At 33.7% G+C, this 12416-nt stretch overlaps 1 protein-coding gene across 1 annotated transcript; it reads left to right on the top strand.

Annotated features, from left to right (window-relative positions):
• On the top strand, positions 1 to 3887 carry LOC18012102 (phytochrome C). Its single transcript, XM_006395867.2, has 3 exons — positions 1 to 2211; positions 2350 to 3169; positions 3262 to 3887. Exons 1-3 carry the CDS (start codon positions 174 to 176, stop codon positions 3758 to 3760), a joined length of 3357 nt encoding a protein of 1118 aa, XP_006395929.1. The 5' UTR covers positions 1 to 173; the 3' UTR covers positions 3761 to 3887.
• Positions 3888 to 12416: the final 8529 nt, after the last annotated feature.

Here is a 12416-nt window from a genome sequence, read left to right as displayed (position 1 = left end):
GATGCGAACTCTGTAAATTCTTCAAACACAGAGAAAGAAATTCACAGCAAACGAAACCCTAATGGTCACTTGAAATTTACGATTATTCCTATCCTCTATGTTTGTCTCTTACCCCCAATTTCACTGGATCGAGTAGAAAAAGCTTCGTGATTCTCCTGCAAATTCGTTTCGAAATGTCGACAGATAGAAGAAGCAACAGTTCTCGAAGCTGTTCTACTCGATCCAGACAAAACTCTCGAGTTACTTCACAGGTCCTTGCTGATGCAAAGCTACACGGGAACTTCGAAGAATCCGATCGATTATTCGACTATTCAGCTTCGGTTAGCTTGAACATGCCGTCTTCTTCGTTCGACGTTCCTTCTTCTTCAGCTATCTCGACTTACTTACAGAAGATTCAGAGGGGAATGTTGATTCAGCCCTTTGGCTGCTTAATCGTCGTTGATGAGAAAACCCTCAAAGTAATTGCGTACAGCGAAAACACACATGAGATGTTGGGTTTGACTCCACACACAGTGCCAAGTATGGAACAAAGAGAAGCTCTGAGTTTAGGAACTGATGTTCAATCACTGTTTCAGTCTCCAGGCTCCTCTGCGTTGCAGAAAGCTGCAGACTTTGGCGAGATTAGTATCCTGAATCCGATAACGCTTCATTGCAGGTCTTCGGGTAAGCCGTTTTACGCGATCCTGCATCGGATTCAAGAAGGTCTTGTTATAGATTTGGAGCCAGTGAGTCCTGATGAGGTGCCAGTGACTGCTGCTGGGGCGTTGAAATCGTATAAGCTCGCGGCTGCATCGATTTCGAGGCTGCAGGCGTTGCCTAGTGGGAATATGTCGTTGCTGTGTGATGCTTTGGTCAAGGAAGTTAGTGAATTAACCGGCTATGATAGGGTTATGGTGTATAAGTTTCATGACGATGGGCATGGGGAAGTGATTGCTGAATGCTGTAACAGGGTAGGCTTGGACCCGTATCTCGGTTTGCATTACTCGGCCACAGATATACCACAAGCTTCGAGGTTTCTCTTTATGAGAAACAAGGTTAGGATGATTTGTGATTGTTCTGCAGTTTCAGTTAAAGTAGTCCAGGACAAGAGTCTCTCACAGCCAATAAGTCTCTCCGGATCTACTTTGAGAGCTCCTCATGGCTGCCACGCGCAATATATGAGTAATATGGGCTCAGTGGCATCTCTTGTTATGTCTGTAACAATCAATGGTAGTGATAGTGATGAGATGAACAGAGATCTACAGACAGGTAGAAGCTTATGGGGATTAGTGGTTTGTCATCACGCAAGTCCTAGGTTCGTGCCGTTTCCGTTGAGATATGCTTGTGAGTTCTTGACTCAGGTGTTCGGCTTGCAGATTAACAAAGAAGCGGAGTCAGCTGTTCTGTTGAAAGAGAAGCGTATCCTGCATACTCAGAGTGTGCTATGTGACATGCTTTTTCGTAATGCACCCATAGGTATTGTCACTCAATCACCAAATATAATGGATCTTGTTAAATGCGATGGAGCTGCTCTTTATTACAGAGAGAAGCTCTGGTCTCTTGGGGTCACTCCCACAGAGACGCAAATCAGAGATATAATCGATTGGATTCTCAAGAGTCACGGAGGAAACACTGGCTTTACCACTGAGAGTCTAATGGAGTCTGGCTATCCGGATGCTTCTGTTCTCGGTGAGTCAATCTGTGGAATGGCTGCTGTGTATATTACCGAGAAAGATTTCCTTTTCTGGTTCCGGTCTGGCACTGCGAAACAGATCAAGTGGGGTGGTGCAAGACATGATCCTAATGACAGAGATGGTAAAAGAATGCATCCTAGATCCTCGTTCAAGGCTTTTATGGAGATAGTCAGGTGGAAAAGTAAGCCATGGGATGACATGGAAATGGATGCAATCAATTCTCTGCAGCTAATAATTAAAGGCTCATTGCAAGAGGAACATTCAAAGACAACTGTTGTGAATGTTCCATTTGTGGATAATATGGTTCAGAAAGTGGATGAGTTGTGTGTGATCGTTAATGAAATGGTGCGTTTGATTGATACAGCCGCGGTTCCAATCTTTGCGGTTGATGCCTCTGGTGTTATAAACGGTTGGAATTCAAAAGCGGCTGAGGTAACTGGATTGGCAGTTGAACAAGCAATAGGAAAACCTGTATCAGATCTCGCTGAGGAAGATTCTGCAGAAACTGTTAAGAACATGTTAGCATTGGCTCTCAAAGGTAAGCATATTCCACTGTAGTATGGAAGCAAATATCCTTTGTGTTGTTGTTGTGGCTCCCTGTTTATATTTTATTTTCATCTTTTCTGACTGTTTTCGCAGATTTTCATCTGTGCCTTGTGTTCATAATACATAATAGGTAGTGAAGAACGTGGCGCTGAGATCAGGATCAGATCATTTGGTCCTAAAAGGAAAAGCAGTCCAGTTGAATTAGTCGTCAACACTTGCTGTAGTAGAGATACGGCGAATAATGTTCTTGGTGTATGCTTCATTGCACAAGATGTTACAGGCCAGAAGACGCTTATTGAAAACTATAGCCGCGTGCAAGGAGACTATGCCAGAATCATGTGGAGTCCTTCAACAATCATCCCACCAATCTTTATGACCAATGAGAATGGGTTTTGCTCAGAGTGGAACGACGCAATGCAGAAGCTCTCTGGCGTAAAGAGAGAAGAAGCTGTCAATAAAATGCTTCTCGGGGAGGTTTTTACCTCAAATGATTATGGTTGCCGCCTTAAAGACCATGATACGTTAACTAAGCTTAAAATAGCTTTAAATGCTGTGAGTTCTGGCCAGAATAACGTAGAAAAGCTTTTCTTTGGCTTCTACCATCGTGATGGTAGCTTCATCGAGGCGTTGCTTTCTGCAAACAAAAAGACTGATATTGAAGGCAAGGTTACTGGGGTTTTATGCTTTTTGCAAGTACCTAGTCCAGAACTCCAATATGCTCTACAGGTTCAGCGAATATCAGAGCAGGCAATGGTCAGCGCCGTCAACAAATTGGCATATCTCCGCCAAGAAGTAAAGAACCCAGAGAAGGCAATTTCCTTCCTTCAAGATTTGCTACATTCATCTGGTTTAAATGAAGAACAAAAACAGCTCCTGAGGACAAGCGTTTCATGCAGGGAGCAGTTAGCTAAAGTCATAAGCGACTCAGACATAGAGGGAATCGAAGAAGGGTATTGCAAAGCTGGATTCTTCTTTTGTTATGATGGATTTGCTTACTAAGTTCTAATCCTCTTTTTCTTTCTTGTTTATGGCTTTGAAACAGCTATGTGCAACTAGGTTGCAGCGAGTTTAACCTGGAGGAATCACTAGAAGCAGTTGTAAAGCAAGTGATGAAGCTGAGCATAGAACGTAAAGTGCAGATCATCTGCGATTATCCTCAAGAAGTTTCGTCAATGAGATTGTATGGAGACTGCCTAAGGCTTCAGCAAATCCTCTCAGAGACACTCTCAAGCAGCATACGGTTCACGCCTGCATTGAAGGGATTGTGCGTATCGTTCAAGGTAATGGTTCGGATAGAAGCTGTAGGGAAAAGAATGAAGAGAGTCGAGCTAGAATTCAGGATAATACATCCGGCACCGGGACTGCCTGATGATCTAGTAAGAGAGATGTTTCAGCCTTTGAGGAAGGGAACATCAAGGGAAGGTTTGGGACTACACATCACACAGAAGCTGGTGAAACTCTTGGAGAAAGGAACGTTGAGATACTTGAGAGAGTCTGAGATGTCTGCTTTTGTGATCTTCACAGAATTTCCCTTGATTTGAAAGTCTTCAAGGTTTCAATAATAATTGAATAAATGTGGTGTTTTTGAAAGTCGTCACTTAAATATACATGTTTTGTTACTGTAACATAAATATAGGATTTAATTTGATATATTTATTTTTTTTTCCATCTTTTTTGTATCTTATAATATTAAAGAAGAAGTACATTTAGATCTTTGACTTCGGTTTTACAAAAAATGACCCGTTTAAAAGGATGCAGATCCTTAAATAATCGGAAGAAATGAAATAGATATTGCAATAAATATGATTACATATTAATTAATGGCACATGAGAGAATCTTGAATTCAAAATATAAGAGAAAATTTTCAAATCTTCAAATTATTTTTTTTCGCATACCCGAATATTAACACAATAACAACTTCCAAGAATAACGTATTTGACCATTTGCCATAATATTGTATTTAATTTAAACATTTATACTTCGCCGCCAATGTATCTTACCTCTTAATGACATTGTACAAAATCTTCAAATTTTATTCTGAGCTATTGCTAAATCTCAATCTATGAGAATATGCTATTAGTTTGTTATTGAATATTATCCCATTGATTTCACATCACCGTATAGATACTCAATAACAACTACTTTCACTACAAGAAAACATGCCGAAAACCTACAGAAAATATCGTCAAAAAAACGTAGAAAACGGGTCTTTCTTATCAAATTCCTACGAAATTTTGTCATAGGAAATCGGCCATCGTAAATTGTAAAAGGTGAAAAAATGGTAAGAAATTTCCTACGAAAATATTGGTAGGACAATTTTTCTTACAAAAATTTTAATAGAACTTTCCTACCAAATTACTACCATTTTCTATCGATTAGTGTTCCTTCCAATTTCCTACGAAACATTACTTACCTATTTCCTATGATTTTTTTTTACTAATCTTTTACTACTAATTTCCTACCAATATAATTTTATAAAAACTAAAAATTAAATTAATATCAAAAATTAAATTTACAAAAAATTAGGATTCGCTATTTCCAATCAATATTGTGTTCATTTGAATTTTAAAAAAATATTTGACCACCAATTTACATACAGCTCAACGGTATTGCAAAAACCCCATATTGTTTCACTATAAATACGACACTACCGTATTCCATTTCACTCCACATCAACTACAACTTTCTTAACTTTTAGTTCACTTCAATTCTTTGCAATGGCTTCCAACATGAGGTTAACCCCTTTGGCTGACTTAAAACCATTCAAGATTGGGTGGAAGGTGCAGGTGAAGGTGCTTCACACTTGGAAGCAATACTAGACTGAGTGGAGAGTCTGTCAAAATCGTTCTCGCAGATGAAATGGTATAATCAAGTGGATGTGAAATTACATTTTTGTTTTACTAACTATTAATGATTTACTTATAAACATTTTTTTATTTTCAGGGTACCAAAATCCACGCTATGTCAAGAAAAATTTGTTGCATCCATTTGAGCGGATGATGGTTGTCTGTGAATGGAAGTTCATCGAGAACTTTGCATTGAACCAGGCGTCAGGTCAATACCGAGCCACAAAGCATCAATTCAAGATGTCCTTCATTTCATCCACCGTTGTCAGCAAAAGTGCTAATCGATCTGACAGTCGGTTTTTTGAGTTCTTAGATTATGGTACAATCTTAAACGATGCAACCAGTACAAGTTTTTTGATCGGTGAGTTTTCCACTTATCTATATAGTTAGTTTATTACATTTATATACATATTCATCTGACATCATTTTTCAAAATACCAGATGTTATTAGACGAGTTGAAAGTGTACGTGAACTGGAAACAATCCCTGTCATGAACAAGGACACCAGCAAGCTTGAATTCGACTTGTGTAATGCGAAGTGAGTATATACGGTTAACTTTTTTTTTATCCTTTATAATATTTACTCTAATCTAATTGAACTGTATTATATATAGAGAGGAGCGCTTACCATGCACACTTTAGGGTAAATTTGGCGAGCAAGTCTATTCGACTTGTCAGAATGCTGGTGAACGTGGTGTCATCATTGTAATCTGTTTTGGAAAAATCAATGTGTTTAGAGGTAAAAATATTTAATTACAATTGTTGTTTCAACATAAAATAAAATGTATTTTGATTATTTGTTTAAATTATCATAGGTGAACGTCAAATTACCAGTTCTTTCCAAACCTCTAAGGTGCTCATAGATCTTAACGATCCATATGTCATTGACTTCAAAAATAGGTAAACAATTTATTTATATATCACACACATATTTTGACAATGTGATTATTAATAAGAATTGTTTTCCAGTATGAAGTTTACCTGCAAATGGCGGAAATAATACTTTCTTGAGTAGCAAGCCACATCAGAGGATTTCTTATGATGATGAGAGTAATTTTGATCAGTTTCCAATGTGACTATTGCTGAACTGGAAGATTATCTGGGGTATATATAAAAGTTGTCATAACTTTGTTATATGTTGATAAGATGATATGTCTTTGGAAAATGATTTTTTAATATAAAACTAATAACATAAAATACTGAAAGCATATAAAACCTTATATATGGTATCGAATAAATTAAAGGTATAACTCAAACCTTAACTTTTATATGTTAATTTATCAATAGAGTTTATGCAATTATGGTGACTGTTCTATTGTTAAATATTCAGATTAGAAAATATAAAATCATGTGTACTGTATAGGCAGTTGATACAGATTGGTCATGGTTTTACTTGGTTTGCACTAAGTGTGGGAAAAAGGTCTAAAAAATCCCAAAACGCGAAGACGAGAAATTTTCTGATAAAACTAAGAAGCTTTATTCATGTGAAACATTTGATGCCAAAGTTTCATCTGTCAGTGTGAGGTAACTAAATTTTATAAATTACTAAATAACAAATTGTTTGCCAAAAACATATAATCACATGCTTACATTTAAATTATATTATATATACAAACTCCATCTTTGTGTAATGGACAACACCAGCAAGATCAAATGTTTTCTTTTTGATTCAAATGCAAAGGATATTGTTAACCAATCTGCTGATGAAACTTAAAAGGGACATACGATGAGGTATTATACACTTTATGTTCGGAGGTTTTTAATTCAAATGCAAATGATATTTTTTATGGTTAGTTATTTGTTTCTATTAGTTGAATTATTAATAAAATATTTTTGGATTTTGCATACTATGTTCGTCAGTCACATGTTATATATTTTTATCCATTTGCATCAAATAATAGAAGTATAATATATGAGTAGTTTAAATAAATACTCCTCATATTATTCAAATTTTTTATCTACATACAAATTACTATTTATCAAATATTGATATGATATTATTTTATACATGAATGATTAACTGCGTAATTATTTAAGGATATAATTGTATTGAAATTTTATGTATGACCATTATGGTTAATATTTTTATATATTATATTCATGCGGTTACTGATTAAATGGTACTTTTAAATAACGAAACATCCTAATTGTTTTTTTTTTTGGTGGGGACGAAACATCCTAATTGTTTAACCGTTACTTACAAAATCTTTTTATATATATATATATATATTGTGAAAAAGAAAACACTCTTTGTTAACATATCCATTATCGTTTTTGAATTTTGTGTTCTCTCGGAAAAATGTCTTCATGCAAAAGAATATCTGAAATTATCTTATCATCTGAAGGATGCATCATATGCATTCAAATCATTAAGAAAATTGTTAAAAGATAATGATTCAAGTGACTATAAAGCAACAATGGTCTGGGCAGACGAACATGTAAGTTCTTCAATCACTTAATTCATATATTACAATTTTTGGGTCTATAAGCGTTACATTTATTTCAGATAATTTCAAATCCTATTTCCTGCTTTGATATTTCAATTTCTTATAGGGTGATAGAATTGTTGCTACAATTATTAGGAATATAATGTCTATTAATCACAATGAATGTTTGGAGGGAAATGTTCGCAAATTTTGCATCAATGAAGTTTTTCATCATCATCTAATGCAAAATTCAATAGATATTAGATATCTATAACTGATGATACTCGGTTTTATATGACATCCCAAAAATCTGAAGATCGTATGTATTCTTTTTCAAAATTCACCGAATTAATGCCAATGTTGTTGTCTACATCATCCAAAACTGGTACGTATTCATCTTTCTTATTGTTCATATGTAATTGACAGACGTCTAACATATATGAAATACCATTTGTATAGTTGACTTGATTGGATGCATAGTAGAAGTTCGCAAATTGCCTGAACATGGAGGGATGAAATATGGGAGGGAAATTTACGATTCAGAATTTTGAGTACGTACCCATCTATACTAATTTTCTCAAACGGTAAATTACATGAGTTTGCTCACTAATCGTTATTATTTGATTGGGTTGTTATACACATATTTCCATATTTTCATAGGTGTGTTGATATCAAATGTGTCGCATTTGGTAACAATGCTGTCAAGTTTGAAGAGCTCTGGCTAACAAAACCTAGAGACAAAGTAATCATATGTGTGTTAAGATTTTGGGAGGTTGGACCAAATAGAGGTAATCTGAATTTAAATTTTTAGTGTTTACTGCGATTGTATAATGCATAAGGGCTAAATTAAAATTTTTATATTGCAGATGACATATGTATTTTTCCTAATGACAACTTCTTGGAAATTAAATTTGATCCCTGATTCCAGAAGTTGAGAATTTACATATCATGTAAGTAGAAGAAAATATGCACTTTTTTATTTTTTTTCATTTATGAGAAATATTTTGTTAGATATTGTTTAATAATAAATATTTTTTTTAAATTATTTCAGGTTTGACTACAGAAATGATTTTAATAATGTTGAAGATGAGTATCGTGGGTGGGTCATGCTGTTTTATGAGAATAGTCGATTGTTATAAACTGTTTGTTTTTTATGTCATATTTATTTCTATTGGTCGGTGAACTTAGACTTATGAAACTATGTCGAATGTTACTGTTATTTTTAAAATGATCTTAAAGTAACTAACACACATAAGAATGAACTTTTATTTGTTATAAAATGACTGGTCTAATAAGTAACTTTTAGTTGTAATATATTACAAAATATTATTACATAACTGAACATTTACTTATAATACATTGATATACTTTATAATTATAGAAAGCCATTTAAATAATATTATGTAAGAGATATATAAATTTTGTGTTCATCCATTTCTGTTGAATATATATGGATATAAACCAAAAGTATATATATAATCTATTTACTTATTCAAATTTTAAAAAATATTCTATTACTTTAAATAATAAGCAATCTATATATTTGAAAACATCTTATTTGGGAAGTTGTGATATTTCGGTCAAATGGTAGTTAATATTTTTATTACAGAATACTTTTGGGAAATATTAAACACACAGAACAACATGAATGGTAACCCTCTATTTATTATATAAATAAACAGCATAAGAGAATTTTCATCAAGTTATCGATAATACAACTGATATTCTGATATGATTTATCACAGATGTATAAAAAATATCGTTAAGACGAAGAACAAAATATATTTGTCAGTTCTCAGTATTTTTTATGCATCTGCGACGAATGAGAAGATCTTCAAAGGGAAAGAAATTTCCCCGGTGGATACATGGATACATGCAAAAGTGGAAGCAGAAAGTTGGAGAGTTGCGAACCAACCTGAGGACAGCGACGACGCTCAAGTTGAGGAAGTAGCCCTTCCACCGGACACCATTGCGATACCCGAAGTACCGCAAACCCCAATATGCTGGATTGACGCCTCTTGGATCAATCGCGAACAGGTTAGCGGCCTCGGATGGAGCTTTGTGGATGACGGAGGAAATGAACTTTTTCGACTACAAGGATGCCGTAGAAGCCTCTCGGCCCTCCATGCCGAGATGGATTGCCTCCTGTGGGCTATGTCCTGTTTGAGAGAGAGATGGGTACTTTCGGTTCACTTTCAAACCGACTGTTCGGATCTGGTGCGTATGACTAAGTTTCCAGCTGATTGGCCGTCTTTTAATGCAGAGCTAGATACCTTCCGCCTTTTTCAAGAGAGCTTTTCAGAGTGCACTTTATCTCATATTCCAAGGGATCTAAATGTCCGGGCGGATAGTCTTGCGAAAGAAGCTCGAGCAAGAGGCGCTTTTCCCAAATCGATCATAACGAGCTAATCGATGGTGGTCCACGGATCACTAATACGACGGGCCAAATGTGATTGTAATAGATGGGTAGTGGAAAAAAAAAAATAAGGTTTGAAAATCAAAATGTGTAATAAATATAAATATATTAACTGGAAGTCAAACTGTTTATCTATATCGTTTTCCCTTAGTTAGCGCTAATTTTTATTTTTGTTTTCATTTGCATTTATATGTGAACATTCAATTAGTGTGAAAATTTAAAGCTACCCACTAATTTGAAGTTATGTTAAAAGGTTTTACCTGTTCTAAGAAGAGGAAAAGTAAAAGTTATGAAAAAATCTATAAAGCTTCAAAAGTTTAACGAAATATATGGTAGGTAATTAGATTTTGTTAATATATTTTAATCAATTATACAGTATAATTATCCCTATTAAGTAGTTTAATGGTTCATCACCTTTCCAACTGACAAAGCATATTCTCTTATATTTATGTTTGATATTTTTTTCGCTTTTCGATATCAAAAAATAAATTGATATCACTACTTAAGTAAAACAATGTACCTATATATTTGGTAACTGTTTATATTTTCTATTTTCAATTGAAACAACTATTGTGTTAAATGAACAATATTAATTAGATTTGGTTCATCATATTTATAACTACCCAAGTTAATGGTGTCATATATTTATTTGCAACTTTTCCCACTTATTTTTATAGGTGGTTTTATTAGGATATATTCGTATACAGTAAACAAACATTTCTTAACTGGTTTGGTATGGTAGTTTAAAAACCCTAGATAATACTAACTATATATAGGTATCAGACTGTGGATGAATGTTTATCATATTACTTCTTAATACAGTCCATTTAGCTCCATCGTTGGTTTTGAAAACTAACATGCCAGGTTTTTAGATTTTCTCGATATATTGAGTTTTAATAATTAAGGTTTACATTAACATATGTTTTCTTTTTGTACAAGAAATGATGGGTTACCATCTTCCTTTATCTCTTGGTGAAACGGACGTCAGACGCGGTAAAGTCATTACGAAAAGCAAATTTATGGCTTGGATGGAATATAACCAGAAGTACGAAAATGGTCGAAACGTTCTATACACTGAAGTTCCTACCAAATTTGTGTGGAATGCCAGACTTAAAGAATAGAGACTTATAAAACGTGGTGTGGTAAATCCGGGGTACTGAAGAAATGTTCCATTGAAGATTCCAAACTTTTTTACTTGTGGTTATTGTTGTACATCATAAGAGGTCCTACATCCTATGATGATCTTAAGACTGTTGATAGTGTTACTCAAACCACATTCAGAGAAGCTTGTCTTGCTAGAGCATTTGTCCCATTTGAAGATCAATGATTTCTTTATCTTTTTAAGTATTCAGTATTAAGTTTATTTATAATTATTTTTATTTTTCATAACATTTTGGCTTTTATGTGTAGCCAAAATAATCAATAACGATGTGCTTTTTACGAAAAGTGAAATGAAATAAAGCTTTTTAATATTTCATATTATTTGCCCTTATATTCAAATTATTAACTAAATATTAGAGAATTACTTGGTACAAAAGTTTAACTATATGACACCTTTTCAAATTACAACATACGGATAATTTCATTGTAATTGTATACGGATAACAACAATCCTTATAGCTTTAATGGGCCGTCATATATATATATATATAATATAGTATGTAATATAGTATGTAGGGTTTGTATTAGCAAATCCAGTTCATTATTCGTCTAAGTATCATCTATGTCTGTTTATATAGTATAAAGCATGGGCCGATTGTTTAGTAGTAAACGCAAATTATATAATTTGCCCCATACAATATTGTACGAATATATATTTGATAAACCTATAAAGCTATAGGTAGTTATATAACAAATTCATTATATTGTTGTAACATTTATGATAAACTGTCATTCTATATTTATTTCGGATGTTTTCTTTATGCAATAACTCATCGATACTTAATGTAAACATAGAATATTTTCATCAATACTATTAAGATATGTGTACAACTATAATGGAATATTTTTATATATTAATAGCATTAAATGTAATAAGTGTTTAAAGAACATATATCTAAGTATTTATTCGTACGATATTTAACAATACCATATGAATTCCAAATTATGTTCTACTGTTCTTTAGTGATTTTTTTGAATTTCTTTAAATATTCGAGGCGTTGTTATAATAATATTCATTTTACTATCCTGAGTATCTTACTTATATTTGCTAAATCCTACATTATCGGAGATTAAAAATTGTTCACCCCTATTTAAGTAATATTTCAGAAGGTATACAGTAAAGTTGCTAATTACTATTGTTTGATATTATGTTTGGCCACGACTACATTTCAGATTTGAACACTCATACCTCAGACTAGAAGATTCGAGTTAAGATCGTTTGTAAGTGGAAGGAATGGATTCAACATGACGGTGTTACTCTAATGCTTATTTTGTCTGATCCAAAGGTTACTTCAATATAATATCTTACTATATGAATGTATTGTTTTGTTGCTTATACTACTGAAT

Source organism: Eutrema salsugineum, unplaced genomic scaffold (assembly GCF_000478725.1).
Source record: "Eutrema salsugineum unplaced genomic scaffold, Eutsalg1_0 scaffold_6, whole genome shotgun sequence".
NCBI classification, from domain to species: Eukaryota; Viridiplantae; Streptophyta; class Magnoliopsida; order Brassicales; family Brassicaceae; genus Eutrema; species Eutrema salsugineum.
This window is presented reverse-complemented; position numbering and strand designations above follow the sequence as displayed.